This window comes from Populus alba, chromosome 8 (assembly GCF_005239225.2).
Source record: "Populus alba chromosome 8, ASM523922v2, whole genome shotgun sequence".
NCBI classification, from domain to species: Eukaryota; Viridiplantae; Streptophyta; class Magnoliopsida; order Malpighiales; family Salicaceae; genus Populus; species Populus alba.
Genome location: NC_133291.1, coordinates 8,499,050 through 8,512,883, shown reverse-complemented (window position 1 = coordinate 8,512,883; position 13,834 = coordinate 8,499,050). Strand labels below are relative to the sequence as shown.

General features: G+C 31.4%; 2 protein-coding genes across 2 annotated transcripts; both read right to left on the bottom strand.

The window, feature by feature from the left end:
- Positions 1 to 6,780: 6,780 nt before the first annotated feature.
- Positions 6,781 to 7,526, bottom strand: LOC118039870 (uncharacterized). Its single transcript, XM_035046688.1, has one exon. It carries the CDS (start codon positions 7,355 to 7,357, stop codon positions 6,818 to 6,820), a length of 540 nt encoding a protein of 179 aa, XP_034902579.1. The 5' UTR covers positions 7,358 to 7,526; the 3' UTR covers positions 6,781 to 6,817.
- A 1,805-nt stretch (positions 7,527 to 9,331) lies between these two features.
- LOC118039871 (GDSL esterase/lipase 6) lies at positions 9,332 to 11,441 on the bottom strand. Its single transcript, XM_035046689.2, has 4 exons — positions 11,195 to 11,441; positions 10,649 to 10,794; positions 9,708 to 10,173; positions 9,332 to 9,615 (listed from the first exon to the last, which is right to left on the bottom strand). Exons 1-4 carry the CDS (start codon positions 11,421 to 11,423, stop codon positions 9,389 to 9,391), a joined length of 1,068 nt encoding a protein of 355 aa, XP_034902580.1. The 5' UTR covers positions 11,424 to 11,441; the 3' UTR covers positions 9,332 to 9,388.
- Positions 11,442 to 13,834: the final 2,393 nt, after the last annotated feature.

The window sequence follows — 13,834 nt, the reverse complement described above, 5'->3', positions numbered from 1 at the left end:
TGTTAGAGATAAAAATAAATTAAAATAATTAAATAAAAAAACACTTTAAAAAAACATCTTAATGTAAAAAAAAAAAAATTAATGTATTTTTAAATAAAAAAACTTTTAAAAAAATACTTTATACCACAATCTTAAATATGAACTAGATAACAATAACCGCGATGGTGAACTAAGTATATGTTTTAGCATTGTAATAGCTTTTATAATTATAATTTTAAAATTTAAGTTCAAGAAAAATATTTTTAATTATGATTTAAAAAATAATTCTTGTTAAAATAGTTGTAAGATTGATTTTTACATGTAAAATAAATGAAAAATAGTTCCTCATTGTTGAAATTAATTTATTTTAGCTTGTACAAACATAAAATTTAAAATGCATTATATGTGAAGTTCAATAAAAAAAAATACAAGTTATTTAGCTAATCAGATAAATTTTTGTATGTCGTTTGATAAAAAACAGAAACTATCACGGCAGCTAACTATCAATAGTAAACATAGAAATGCACAGAGGGGGAGGGGGGAGGGGGGAGGGGGTTCAAGAGAATCCACTTATAATTATTTTAGAAATAAAGTTGTAAGAATTAAAAACCAGCGTGGTTTATTTTTAAGAGCATCGATAAGACAAATAATTGATTGAAAACACACCTGAAATTAAAAGAGAGGAGCAAAACAATAAATATAGGTAAATAAGGGAGTATAAATGCACTCTTGACTTCTAAAAAAGTAGACGGCCACCATGGGAGGAGATGGAGGGGGATTTTGCCAAAAATTCTTCAAATTTTCCTTTAAAAATTGCAAGAATACATTACAAAAATAAAGATAAAAGGGGGCTAGGAGAAGTTTGGCCGCGGAATTGAAGAAAAAATCAAATAACAGAAGAACTAGAAGGGGCGGATTTTGGGAAAAGGAGAGAAAGAGGGGGTGAAGGAAAGACTAGTTTCCTTGCCATTTTTCTTTATAAAAAACATGGTTAAGAGGTAAGGAGCACTAATCAAAACTTATTTTTGAGTTTTAGCATGATTTTATCATGTTAGGAGATGTTTTGTATTATGACAAAAAAAAGATTAGATGAATTGGTCATGTGGCTTTGTTTAATGCTTTAAACATGATTATTATAGTAGTTTAGCATTGACTAAAGCATTTATTTGAGATGAAAAGAAAAAAAAAATCACACCTCTATCAAGGGATAGAGCTGATAGCATTTAATAGGAAAGGTCAAAATTAATTTAATAAGATATATTATTAAAAAATTTATTTATTTAAAATAAAAATATTATACTATTTTATATTTAAATACTAAAAAAAATTAAAGTGTTTTGCAGGGGCTCGAGTTGTCTCCCCTGTTCCGCCCATGCCCCCACCTTAAGCACAGGACCGATCATGTGTGATGCATGGTAAGGAGAATATTTTTTAAATTAAATTTTAATTGTATCGTGGGTTGTGTTAGTACCCGATGATGGTAACTAGTGTGAAAAGTTTAAAAGAAAACAAAAGGGAACTGATGGTTTTTTTTTTACTGGACATATCTACCAATAGACCATGAAAGGTGAAAGAGGGAAAATTATGCAGATAATGTGTGAAATTATCGTAGAAAATGTGCTAGAACTGATCTGGGTTTAGTCAATATAGAATTTAAAATATTAAAACAAAAATATATAGGTATATATATGATTTTTGGAGATAAAATTGAAGAGTGTTATTTGAAAAAATTATGCAATGATTCGATAGTTCGAGGCAGTGGCGGAGCCACGTAGGAGCAAAAAGGGGCAATTGCCCCCTCAATTGTTTTTTTAAAATATTTGACCTGTACTGACCCATCAAGGATAAAGAAAAGACGAAAAATCTAAAGTATTTTTACTGTACGTATTTGAATGCAATTTCTTTGAAATTAGAGGAATCTGATACGGAGTATATTAGAATATTATTATAATAATATAGTGAGGGGTTGATACATAATTATTATTGTTGACTTGTGTCTTAATATAATAAATAATATATATAATATATATGCAACACACCAGCTCATTTTTCATTTCCTCAAACTTTTTTTTTTTTTTTTTCTGCTAACTATTCAAGAGTTTTTTTACTATTTTTTAGTTGCTCTCTTCCTTATAGAAATTTTTTTTTCAAGTCAATTAGGCAACTTTAAGTAACAAATTTTCATTTTTTTTTTGTTTTATTATTTATTTTTATTTTTATTTTTTATAATTAGTTATTGAAAATGTTAGGGTTTATAATATTTTAGAGGTTTTGATATATATAATATTTTGAATCAATTAAAAATAAATGGTAGTGAATTAGACTGCAAGATTTTGAACAATAGGTATTTATTTGATTGTTTTGAATTAATTAAAGATTATATCATTTCTAATTGAATTAGCTATGATATGAAACTAAATTTTTTCACAAGATGAACAAGCAAACATTCAAATTGTTGTCAACAAGTAAAGATTGATATTTACATAATTAAAATTGTTTTAGCTTGATATTGGTCTGTTTTATGATGTTAATTTCCTTTTTATGATTAAATAATTCATATTTTATTTTTTATTTTTTTCGTCAAACAATTTGTGTTTTGCTGAAGAAGAATTAACACGTGCGTACAAGCCTGATTTTAATCAGTGCATGTTGGTTTTTTCTTAAAAAAGAAAAGAAAAAAACAGTTTTTTTTAAAAAAATGATTTGTCATGATAAATTTTGACTATCAATCATGATCCATATTCATGCATTATATATAGCATGCTACATAGTAATGGGATGTGAAATGGATTTTGATGAATTAATGTGTATTTTACTATGAATTTTATATGAAAAATTATAATTATTATGTAACTCAACTGAATTTTGTTATTATGAAAAAAAAAAAAAAAATTGTAATGTAAGTTTTTTTATTTTAAAAGTATTTTTAAATTAATTTTGTTTTATATGAGTTAATATATTTATTTTGAATTGATTTTTAATGCATGTAATATAATATAATATTTGTTAATAATTTGCCCCCTCATCTATAAAACTCCGGCTCAGCCACTGGTTCGAGGGGAATAGAAAAAAGAATTGATGATAGTGAAATTATCTTGGGACGATAAAAAATACTAATGCAAGCAGATCACGGTTAAAAACAAACTGTATTTTTTAAAAAATCTCTGTTTATTTTTTTTTTAAGATCAAAATGTATATCTGGATTAGTTTATGTGTATCTTACCTAATTTCATGAGCTTTAAAATTAATGACCATATAAGTTTTTAATGGTCTCAAAATCTATGATACTCGAACCGATAACTTTTAAGAAGCAAATACAGAGTTTGACCAGTTAAGCTATTTCATCGAGATTAATTGTCTAGTATAGAAGAGGATGGACATATTGTGTTTTTTTTTTTTTTAATCGTAGGTGTTTGGATCAGCTCACACAGATCTCAATTAATTTTTGAAGTTTTAAAATTAATAATTATATAAATTTTTAATAATTTTAAAATTTAAAATACTTGAATTTATAATTTTTAAAAAATAAATTAAAAATTTAATCAATTAAGGTTTTTTATGTGGTAACGCAGCGGAGATTTGAGATGGATGCCAGTGATACTTACCAGCTAAGTTCATTGTAATTTTTTATTATTTATACAACTGCCTATCTCATTCCACAGCAATAGATAAGGCAATCGAGTTCATTAGTCATGATAGCACCCCTGGCAGGGTCCCTGTCACCCTAACGAACAACAATGACACTGCCAATATCTCAGCATTTATGAAGGGATCTAAAGACTAAAGGAGTAGATTTCAAAGGTTGGACTTTCAAGTAAAAGACAAAAGCATCCATTCATCTTATTATATTATATTAAGAAGTAGGTTGAAGTATTGCAGTGGTTGTAGTTTGATATATATTTTTTTATTTATAAATATATTAAAATAATATTTTTTATTTTAAAAATTTTAACTTTTATATTAAAACATTTTAAAAATATAAAAAATTAATTTTAATAAAAACATAATTTCTAATTTTTAAAAAAATATAATTTCAACCGCGTTCTTCAATACTATTTAAATTAGTTTACTTAATAAATTTTGAAATGATTTAGAATTTGTATGATCCTTCATTCGAAATTAAAAGTAAAATACACCACACTTTATTCAAATTACGGGGGTCACCATTCAGACATGAAATAATTCATCAATTTAAACACAAATAAATGTGAATCGGCAATTTAATATTTTAAGAATGCTGAATTATTTATTGGTCGTGCGAGAGAAGGTTTTTTTTTTTTTTTTTGTGCTTATACAAACTAGAAGACTAATCATGATATCTTCCAATCAAGAAATGGATGCTCGGAGAAGAATGCCATTCGGGGCTAGGCCCCTTGTCTAGGCTGGAGAGCAGCCCATCTCCCTCCTCATGCAAAGACCTTATCTGGGCCCGCTTTCAAATCCATTGGTGCTCCAGGCTGTCTCGTACCGGGTGTAAGATCAGGCCATAGGCATCTCGGGCTCGAGACCATCCCGAGCCCACGTGTGAGATATGCGCCCCTGGTGGGGAACTGGGGATGCATAAATTCAGGTCTCAGGAGCTGCACGGTTAGATATATTTGAATTCGCTTATTTTATCAAATCACTTCGCAGTATCACACATAATTTATACTTGAATTCACAATAAAACTTAGGGTTCACTCACATAAGCTAGGGATTTTATTTTTTATATATATTTATTTTATGATTTTATAATAAAAAATCTCCTTGTCCCTTTTCAGACACTAATATAAAATTATTTTCTAAAAGAGACGAGCTATGCAAGTTAAGATCGGTGCATTGTGAAAAAAATACTACTCACGGCTTAATTTGAGTTTGAGTCCAAACTAATAGACTTGGAACAATTAATTTACCATGCGAAATAAATGATTTAAGTATCATCTTTATCGTCACCGCCAATTCTATCAATGATTTTTTTTTTTTTTTTTTGTCATCGGAAGTATTTTCAGGTCGTTTTTTTCATATTAAAATTAAATAAATCATTTGGTAAATCATGGGATTTCATGAAAAGTTTTGCTGAAGCATCCTAGGCTAATTTTTGAACTATTTTACTTATTACGTATAAGAAAAGGGATATAAAAAGATTTCGAACAATCCACCCACAATTTCTTGAACTATCCAAAATTAATTTCTTTCAACTTTAACTAGAAAAGGGGGGGTTTACCAAGCATGTATAAAGTCATGATCAATCGTGATTTTTTTTTTCAATTAGGATAGATTGATTACAAAAATCCATATTAATTGTTTTTCTTTGCCGTGACGATTCTTAGCTATATATTAATGGGGTTAAGCACACCTTGATATTTATAAATTTCCATACCACACCCATTCTATTGTTTGGACTCGAGGTTTTATAATATTTTTTTTTTAAAAAAAAAAACTAATTACCAGGCCAGGATAACTAGATATATAGAAACCAGTTGAATGTCTTAAGTCCTTTAACATGTATTTTATATCGTGTTAAAAACATAACGGAATTGATTTTTAATTCCTTTAATTATGTCACTACGGATATTTTATTTTATGTTTCTATTTCCTAGATGGATGCTTGGTTCCTTCTTATTGGAGTTTATTTGACAAATTAAAATATAAGTGTTTAGGCTAATTATTAAGTTCAACTACAATAAATTTGATATAAGTAGAGATAATTATTATTTTTAGTTCAGTTCAGTTTTTACTTATAAAAACAATTAAATTAAAATTTTATAAAATATAAAAATTAAAACAAAAAACAAACTTGTTCTAATTGAACGATTTTGGTTTAGTTTGGTTATTTTATATCAAAAACCAAAATAACCAAGTAATTTCAGTTTGGTTTGATTATTTTATATTTAAAACAAAAAAACTATATTATTTTATGGGTTTTTTTAAATTTATGATAAGTTTCAGTTTGGTTTTTTATTTTTTATTCAATTTGATTCGATTTATTTTTAACTAAACCAGTTTGGTTGGAAGTTTTCAGGCTTATAAAACTAAAACTAAATTAAATATTTTTTAAAAATATTTTAATCAATTAAATCAATTTTTTATATAATTCAATTTTTATTTTTTTCAGTTTAATTAGTTTTTTAATCTTTTTACTTGCCCCAAATATAAGTGCTAGATTCACATTTCCTTGACTCGACTATCAATGTAATCCAAGTACTTAGACTTGCTCTCCTGCCTATATTACATTTTAAAATATATATACTCATCGGTAGAAAGCTCTTCTATCCTCTTAGTCCTAGAGGCTTCGGACAGAAAACAACCTAGAAACGTGGGACCTTATCTTTCTTTTCTTTTTTTCTCTCGATTACATAGCATACACGGTTTCTAGAATGGTCCAATACGCACCCCAAGCACAACAGAAGAAACTGCAGCCCGCCTTCATTGACTGTGTTTTTTCTCTCCTATTCATGCATGTAATTCACAGAATACGCGCATGGCTTTTAACATCGAGAACTAGTAGAAGAATTCCAATCCTAGTAGAAGAGCTCTGACTAACACCCAAGTTTATTCTGACTGTTGTCTTTCGCAGAAGGATAGATAATTAATCATATAGAATAATGCAATAAACAACCGGCGCATAAACGATTCCGGCGTGTGTGTGTGTTTTCTACATTAATTTTGACCACACGGTGTGATCGCCGATAAAAAAAAAAAGAAGCCAAACTCATCTCACCATAGATTATATTCTTTAATATCAATCACCAAATCAAGCTAATCATCCTCTCTGTTGGCTAAAAGCTCAGAGATAATATGCAAAGAGACAGGAATCAAGAGTTATCAAACTAAAAAAATTAATTTATTTAGCTACTATTCATCTTAAACGAACTGGTTCTTCATTTATAGTTTCTAACATAGGCTTCCTTGATCTACAACTAGATAGCCTATACTTGTATTCTGGCACCGGAAACCCCTCAACTTCTTCCAGACTCAATCTTGCCGCTCCATTTTCACTTCCCTCTGGGCTTTCTCGAGCGTTCTGATCACCACCGGATTCCGGCAAGACCCTAGTTTTATTATTTCCTCCAGATATTCTCCTAGCAGCAGAATTTGCAGCCATGAAGAAAACAGCCATGTCAGCAGCGGTGACAGTAGAAAAAACTCTTTTCATTGGAAACATAAGGTAAACGTTGCCAAATTCCAGCTCCTCATCAGCGCTAAGGGCAGAGAACCTCCTGCCAATGTGAAGAGATTGTGAGTTTGCTAGGAAGAAGTTTGGGCACTCTAACATGAGCTCTGCTGCTTTCACGGGCTCCCTGAACTGCCTAACTTCACCCGCTGGGAAAACAACCCTTGCAGCCTTGGAGCTCTTGATCAAAGGCGTCGCTAAAGTGCATGAAATATAGTTGCCCATATTGAGAAGAGACGATCAAGGTAATACAAGATAGAGACCAGAGCGATTTCTTTTGGTTTAAGAGAAGAAATGAAATTGGTTAAGAGTTCGTTGAGAAAAGAAATGTGAGGGAGATTGTGGGCTTTATAGGTACACAGGGAATAGAAGAGCCAATGGCAGGATAATTACTATATAGAATAAAAAAACGATTAAGTATGCAAAAGCGTGGAAGTTGTGCTGGATTGTTTTGTAACAAAGACGACTGCAAGGAAAAGATGCGAAGTTTCTAATGGTTCTCTACTCAGTCTTGGCTTGGCTGTTAATTGCGTGTGGGACCTAGATCCCTTCAAAATTGCAAGGATGTGCTTATGTGACCATATTGTATGTATTTTTTTTAACCGAGACAGAATCTATATGGCATATATATATTTTTTTATATGGCATATATATATATATATATTTAACTAACAGCGCGTTTAATTTTATATTTTAAAAATATTTTTATTTTAAATTAATTTTTTATATATTTTTAGATATTTTAACTTTTTGATGTCAAACATAAATTTTAAAAAATAATAAAAATATATTTTTAAATAAAAAATACTTTAACAACAGCTAATAACAAACCAACTCTATATGTACAGTAAAGTATGTTCGTTCATAGCCTATATTTACATGCATGCGTGCATTTGTCCTCCGTGAAAATAAAATAAAATTGCAATTAAAAATGTTAAATGTTAATTATAAATGCACTGCATGCGTGTCGTTGACCCTCACACGCATACTTACACACACACGCACACTGCGTGTATGTATGTGTATATATAATCACATACATATATCAATGATAAAAAATGGAAAAGTAAAAGTCTATTAGTCAACTATGGGAACCCGGGTTGTCCCTGTCCAGGGCCCTCTCTCCTTTCTCTTAGCATAACTTTCTGTTTACATTACATATATTCTTTTAATTGAAATTCCGTTACATTATATTGACTCCAATCCCTAACTCCTGAACGACGTTAGGTGATTTTCCACTTCTATAGTTTTGTCGGGAAATAGTTGACGCTTAAAACTGCCGTGACAAGTGGATTTTATAATTCAATTTTCGGACACCTACGCTTTTTTATTTTACTCTGTGCACCTAAGTTAATAAAAATTTGGAGGCAAAGACACAGCTACTGTTACCGTTGGACTGGAGAACGGAAATTAAAGTGCATGCATTAAATCTTCACCGAATTTTGTTTTGAAATTTGGCAAAGACACTAGCAACAATTTGGTGGGGCAAGACATACATGTTAGAAATGGTGCCGAGCGTTACCACCGATAATGACAAGGGTATTTGATTGATAATTATTATGAGTTTGAATTTTTTTAAAATTATTAAAGATTTATATAATTATTAATTTTATAATTCATAAAATTAATGGAGATATATATAAATTAATTTAGATATTCACATTAATAAAAATAATAATAATGTCAAGGGCGTACTGTGCACTTTATATGAAAGTAATCTGTCGTAGACAAAAACTAGACCCCCAAATGAATGGTTCGCCCTCTGTGACTGGTTTTCGCGAAGTCTGCAGTTAATCAACTTGAATCCTGTCTAGGAATATGCTGGCTTTCTTAAATGTTTTTCGTTTAAAGCTATGGTCTGGACTTTCTTATCAAAACAGTTTTTACTTTTGTGGAAAAAAATATGTTGTTTTTTTCAATTTTTTTTTATATATGTATCCAATTAAATTATAACTGATCTGGTCACATACCATTAATATTCGATGCGTATAGACAGCGACATCTTTGATTTTTTCTGTGAGAAAATCAACAATCTAGAACGTAACCTTGCGGTATTTGACGGCAGAATTTGGGAGTCCATTCCGAAGCATGGAATCAGAAACAATAGACAGATTCAAGGGAGATATAAAGAGCTGTACGATGATCGCATAATCCACAGGGGAAATTTCTCAACACATCAAGTAATGCTTTCGTGTGCAACTTCATCAAAAAGATTAATTTTATTTTATTTTATTCTGTTTTAAAAAGGGACACGTATCAAGGTGTGCTGGCTAGAATCTTCAAATTGACTGGCCTGATTCTTGAGTTTTTTCCACCCCACAGTGCCTTGGAGATGAGCTTGCAAGTATTTTCGGTTGGATGAAAATAATCCCAGAACAAGAACGCATTAGGATTTGGACATATCTTGTAGCCTTCCCTGCCACATTGTAGCAATCCTCCAAGAGTTCCATCACCACAGCATGCATTAGTTACATCAGAGAAGCCTGCGAAATAAAATTAAAAAAAGTCATCACTGTTATTTGATTAGATATTTAATGTTTTTGTTTATGGTTTTGAGAGCCAGCTGATGAATTACGATATTGTGCTGGAATAGCTCGAAATCTCTGAACAATATCATAAACAGCACCAAAGACACCTACTGCACCAGGGTATTTAATGGGCATATCGTTGACCAAGCTCTCCAATCCCTTGTTATATTTCTTGACCATCAGATTCATCTTTCCAAAACATTTATCAACCGGTGCACCTGGCAAGAGGGCCCTTGCTGGAATACACCCAACAGGGCCTAGTGAGAATAGAGCAATCCGGCGAGCACCAAGCTTGTAAATTTGGTCGATCAAATCCCCAACTTCAGTTAACATGGCTTGCACGAAGGCACCAGGATCAAGAGTTGGGGTGTCATAAGGGAGGAAATAGTTGAAAATGTCATTGGATCCTGATTCCACAAGGAACAAGGAGTTCTGGACCAGTTCTTTGTCAATCTGATTTTGCTGTACCAGTGCTTGAAATTGTCGCAGCTGCTGCTGGATTGATATCACTCCCTGTCATCTTATAATCAAAATGTCACCACCATGTAGGATCAACTAGCACTTCAAGTGAATACTAAAAATACTTTTTTAATAATTCTAAACTGTTTTCAAAAATATACCTTTGGAATTCAAAAGTGAAAAGACAAGAGCTAAATCACATAGTGTCACGTGTGTCACTTCCGAGTCATGTAACGTGTGGTCATATGCAGTTTTTCATGCGTCATTCATTCTTTTTGCTTGTTTTTTTTGTGTGTGTGTGTGTGTGTTAAGGTGATGAGGTCTTGAAACCATGACAGAATTCCCAAGCTTCATGTTTGCGTCACAGCTAGAGTTCATTCTAAGCTATTTAGGCTGCTTTCAAGTTGTTTTGTATGCATAACTTCACACCAAAGGCATGATCACCATCACCGCTGCCCTAAAATTTACAGTAAAGATCACACAGGCCACTCAAATTGACCAGTTGAAGTTTTATATTAGAATTTCTTACCCAGTCCGGGTTTGTTGCCTGCAAAACACCGCTGCCAGCACTTGCAAAGTTGATGCCATTCGATGGATAGTCCTTCCTGCTCCCATTCACAACTGCAAGTTGTGCCTCGAGGAAGGGCTTTTGGAACTCGATCCCCAGAAATTGTGCTTCAATTTCGAGAAAATATGTATTAATTGAAAAAATCATTTAAGCGAGAAGAAATAAATTGATACAAAATTATCAGTTAAAAAGCTATGCAGGGGTATGTGCTCAGCATGTTGCTGGCCTGGTTTGAATACTAAGACTCCATCTAAATATATCACCAATTAATACATGTTTAGTCTAGTGGTACTCTTTTAGAAATACGGAATGAGGTGTTGGATTGTATTGCTGCTACTGAGATCTGAAGAAAATAACATTTAATTAAGTACTCCTGTATTATTATTATTATTATTATTATTATAACTGCTGCCTATTAATTATTATAATTATCATTATTATTTACAGAAAAATGCCTGTGGGGGAGAAGAAGAAGAAAAAGAAGAAAGACTAATACATATAACTCACAAATGAAGTCAGCTATTGTTCTGCCATTAGTGAACCTCCCGGTGGGACGGTGGAAAAAACTTGATCCATAAGGTGGAAAATCGGCCTGAGCGGAGCAGTTCTTGTTGAAGTGGTTGTTCCCAGCATCAAAGATGGAGTCTCCAAATATGAAAATTGCAGATACATTGGCGGAGGAGACCGACAAAGAACAAGATGAGAGGAGGAGAAGTATGAGAAATAGCTTCTCCATGTTGCTTGCTAGCTAGCTAGAAAGGAGGTGTTGATCTAGTATTAAAGGTGGCTGCTGCTGGGCTAGCTAGGACTGGAGAAAGCAAAGACAAAATTGATGGAACAGAAAACACGAGCACGGTGCATGATAGTTTTGTGATGGCTGCCTTTATGGATTGCTTTTGGTGGTTATCATGATTCTTAACATTTTTGGTCCTGTTTTGGCATGTGATCGTTTTGCCCCAAGCAAATGTTTCTTGTTTTCTTGTCCAGTTTTTCTGGATTGTCTTTCCATGACAAACATCTTAGCTGTTATTTTTCAAAGAAAATAAATTATATGTAATCATATGAGACAGGAAGTTTGATGCTCTTATTTAAGTCTAAAAGGAACTCTCAACCTGTTTTATTTTGCATAAATTTAGCTGAGAAGGCTACCAAATTTGCTCGAATTGTCAAAAATCGTGCTTAGTATGAAATTTATAAAACAATATTGTAGATTGATCCTAACTCCTAATGTTTGGTTCAGAGATTTTTTTTAACTTGCATTTATATCCTGCAACTTTCTTCTTTTTTTGGCTGTCCAGGAAAGGACCTTTATTAATTTTGCAATGGAGCAGTTGGGTCGCCCAAAGCCAACCAGGTCAAACAACAAGAAGTCCACGTTGGATACAAGAGCAGCTCTTGCAGGATCCATCTCGGAACGTTTTGGAAGTGAGATCATCGATGAGCCGTTTGACCGCTACTTGGAGAAATTTGTTGAATATTGCCTCTTCTCAGATCCTAGCTACCTGCCTAAAGAAGACTCGTTTGTTCTTCGAAAGGGCGTCAATATTTGAATATTTTAATGGTAATATGCTGTTAAGAGAGAAGAAAAATGCTTATGCAGGTTATCTTTGGCAAGCATCTGTGGATTGTGTTATGGTGATAAAAAAGAAAAAGAAAAAGAAAAAAAGCTTCTGTTTATGAATCCAAAATAGAATAATTTGTAAGAGTTGCTTTGAATGGTTTGAGTTAGTAGATTCAATAAAATAGTTGTTGAGTGAGTATACAGTGAGATATATGATCTTTATTTTCTGTATCCTGCTGCAGAACCACTCGGTTAAAAATGGTCTTTATCCAATACAGAATACGTGGATGGATGTCCCGATGTTCAAATCTTGATGGAAAAATTGATTTTGAGTCAAGATTCGGACACCGACTTTCTTTGAATATCCATATGATGTGGTAGGAAAAATTAAGATAGCTTGACTAACCTTTGGCTGTGTTTGTTTTATACTAGTTTTTGTATTTTTGGTGAAACAAATGCTGTTGTTTTATGCTAGTTTTTGTGTTTTTGGTGAAACAAATACAATAAGATGTTTGGTAATATATTAAATAGTGTTTTATGTTGCCGAACCTACTAAAAAATTAAGTTTGAAATGCAATTTTTATAAAATAGTTTTTATATGTTTTTTTAATTAAGTTTTGTAAAGTTACTTACTCTATTTGTTTTTACATTTTAAAAACATGTTTTGAAAAAATTTAAATTTTTTTATTTTTTTCTCTTACTTCAAACTAATATTTTTTTTAGTATTTTCAGATCATTTTGATGATATCAATAATAATTTTTTAAAAATAAAAAAAATATTATTTTAATATATTTCCAAGTAAAAAATACTATAAATAACAACCACAACCACATTTCCAAACACAATAACCATATATTTTATGCATGTTTTTTTGGTACACATAAACTTCAACTATAATTTTTGCTAAACATATATTTAAAACCAACTAACAACACCTAACCATACTTTTTTAAAACTTAGTTTTTTTAAATCACAGCCACAAAAACTACCATAAAAATAAATAAACACACTCTTGATACAAGACAAACAAAAGCGAGACGGAAAAGAGAGAGCCTGGAGTTGCAAGCGAAGTGAAGTTGAGTTTAACAATACTGCGAATCTCTATTGCAGTTAAGGTTAAAATGCCCAAGAACAGGAATATTGAACTAAACTGGCAGGTTTTGCCTCCTTGTGTATCTGTGGATTGTTTTTCTACTGTTTTCTGAATTTGTAGCCTGCCATTTTCTTATCATAGCTGCTATGGGCAAGGCTGGGCATGCGTATGAAAATCAATCCACTGATTCCCCAGGAATATGTACTAAGAACTATTAGGTAAATGGATACAGGTATCAATGTCTATTCTTGAAAAAGGTGTGTTTGCACCACTTTCCTAAAGATTTTAAAATGTTTTTCTGTTTTTTGCTAAAAATAATAATAAAATTATATTTTCAGATTGTTTGATGTGCTGATATCAAAAATAATTTTTTTTAAAAAAATACTTTATTTTAATACATTTTTAAATAAAATATACTACAAACCGTGACCACTACTACAATCGCAAACAGGTATATACATATTGCAGCGCAATAACCCACATATAGTTCAA

What these genes read in the sequence shown, in the direction of transcription:
- LOC118039870 (XM_035046688.1), bottom strand. Translation starts at nt 7,357, where the DNA reads ATGGGCAACTATATTTCATGCACTTTAGCGACGCCTTTGATCAAGAGC.
- LOC118039871 (XM_035046689.2), bottom strand. Translation starts at nt 11,423, where the DNA reads ATGGAGAAGCTATTTCTCATACTTCTCCTCCTCTCATCTTGTTCTTTG. An exon ending in AGGCAACAAACCCGGACTGG is followed by an intron (nt 10,174 to 10,648) that starts GTAAGAAATTCT and finishes ATAAGATGACAG; the next exon opens with GGAGTGATATCAATCCAGCA. An exon ending in AGCTATTCCAGCACAATATC is followed by an intron (nt 9,616 to 9,707) that starts GTAATTCATCAG and finishes TTTATTTCGCAG; the next exon opens with GCTTCTCTGATGTAACTAAT.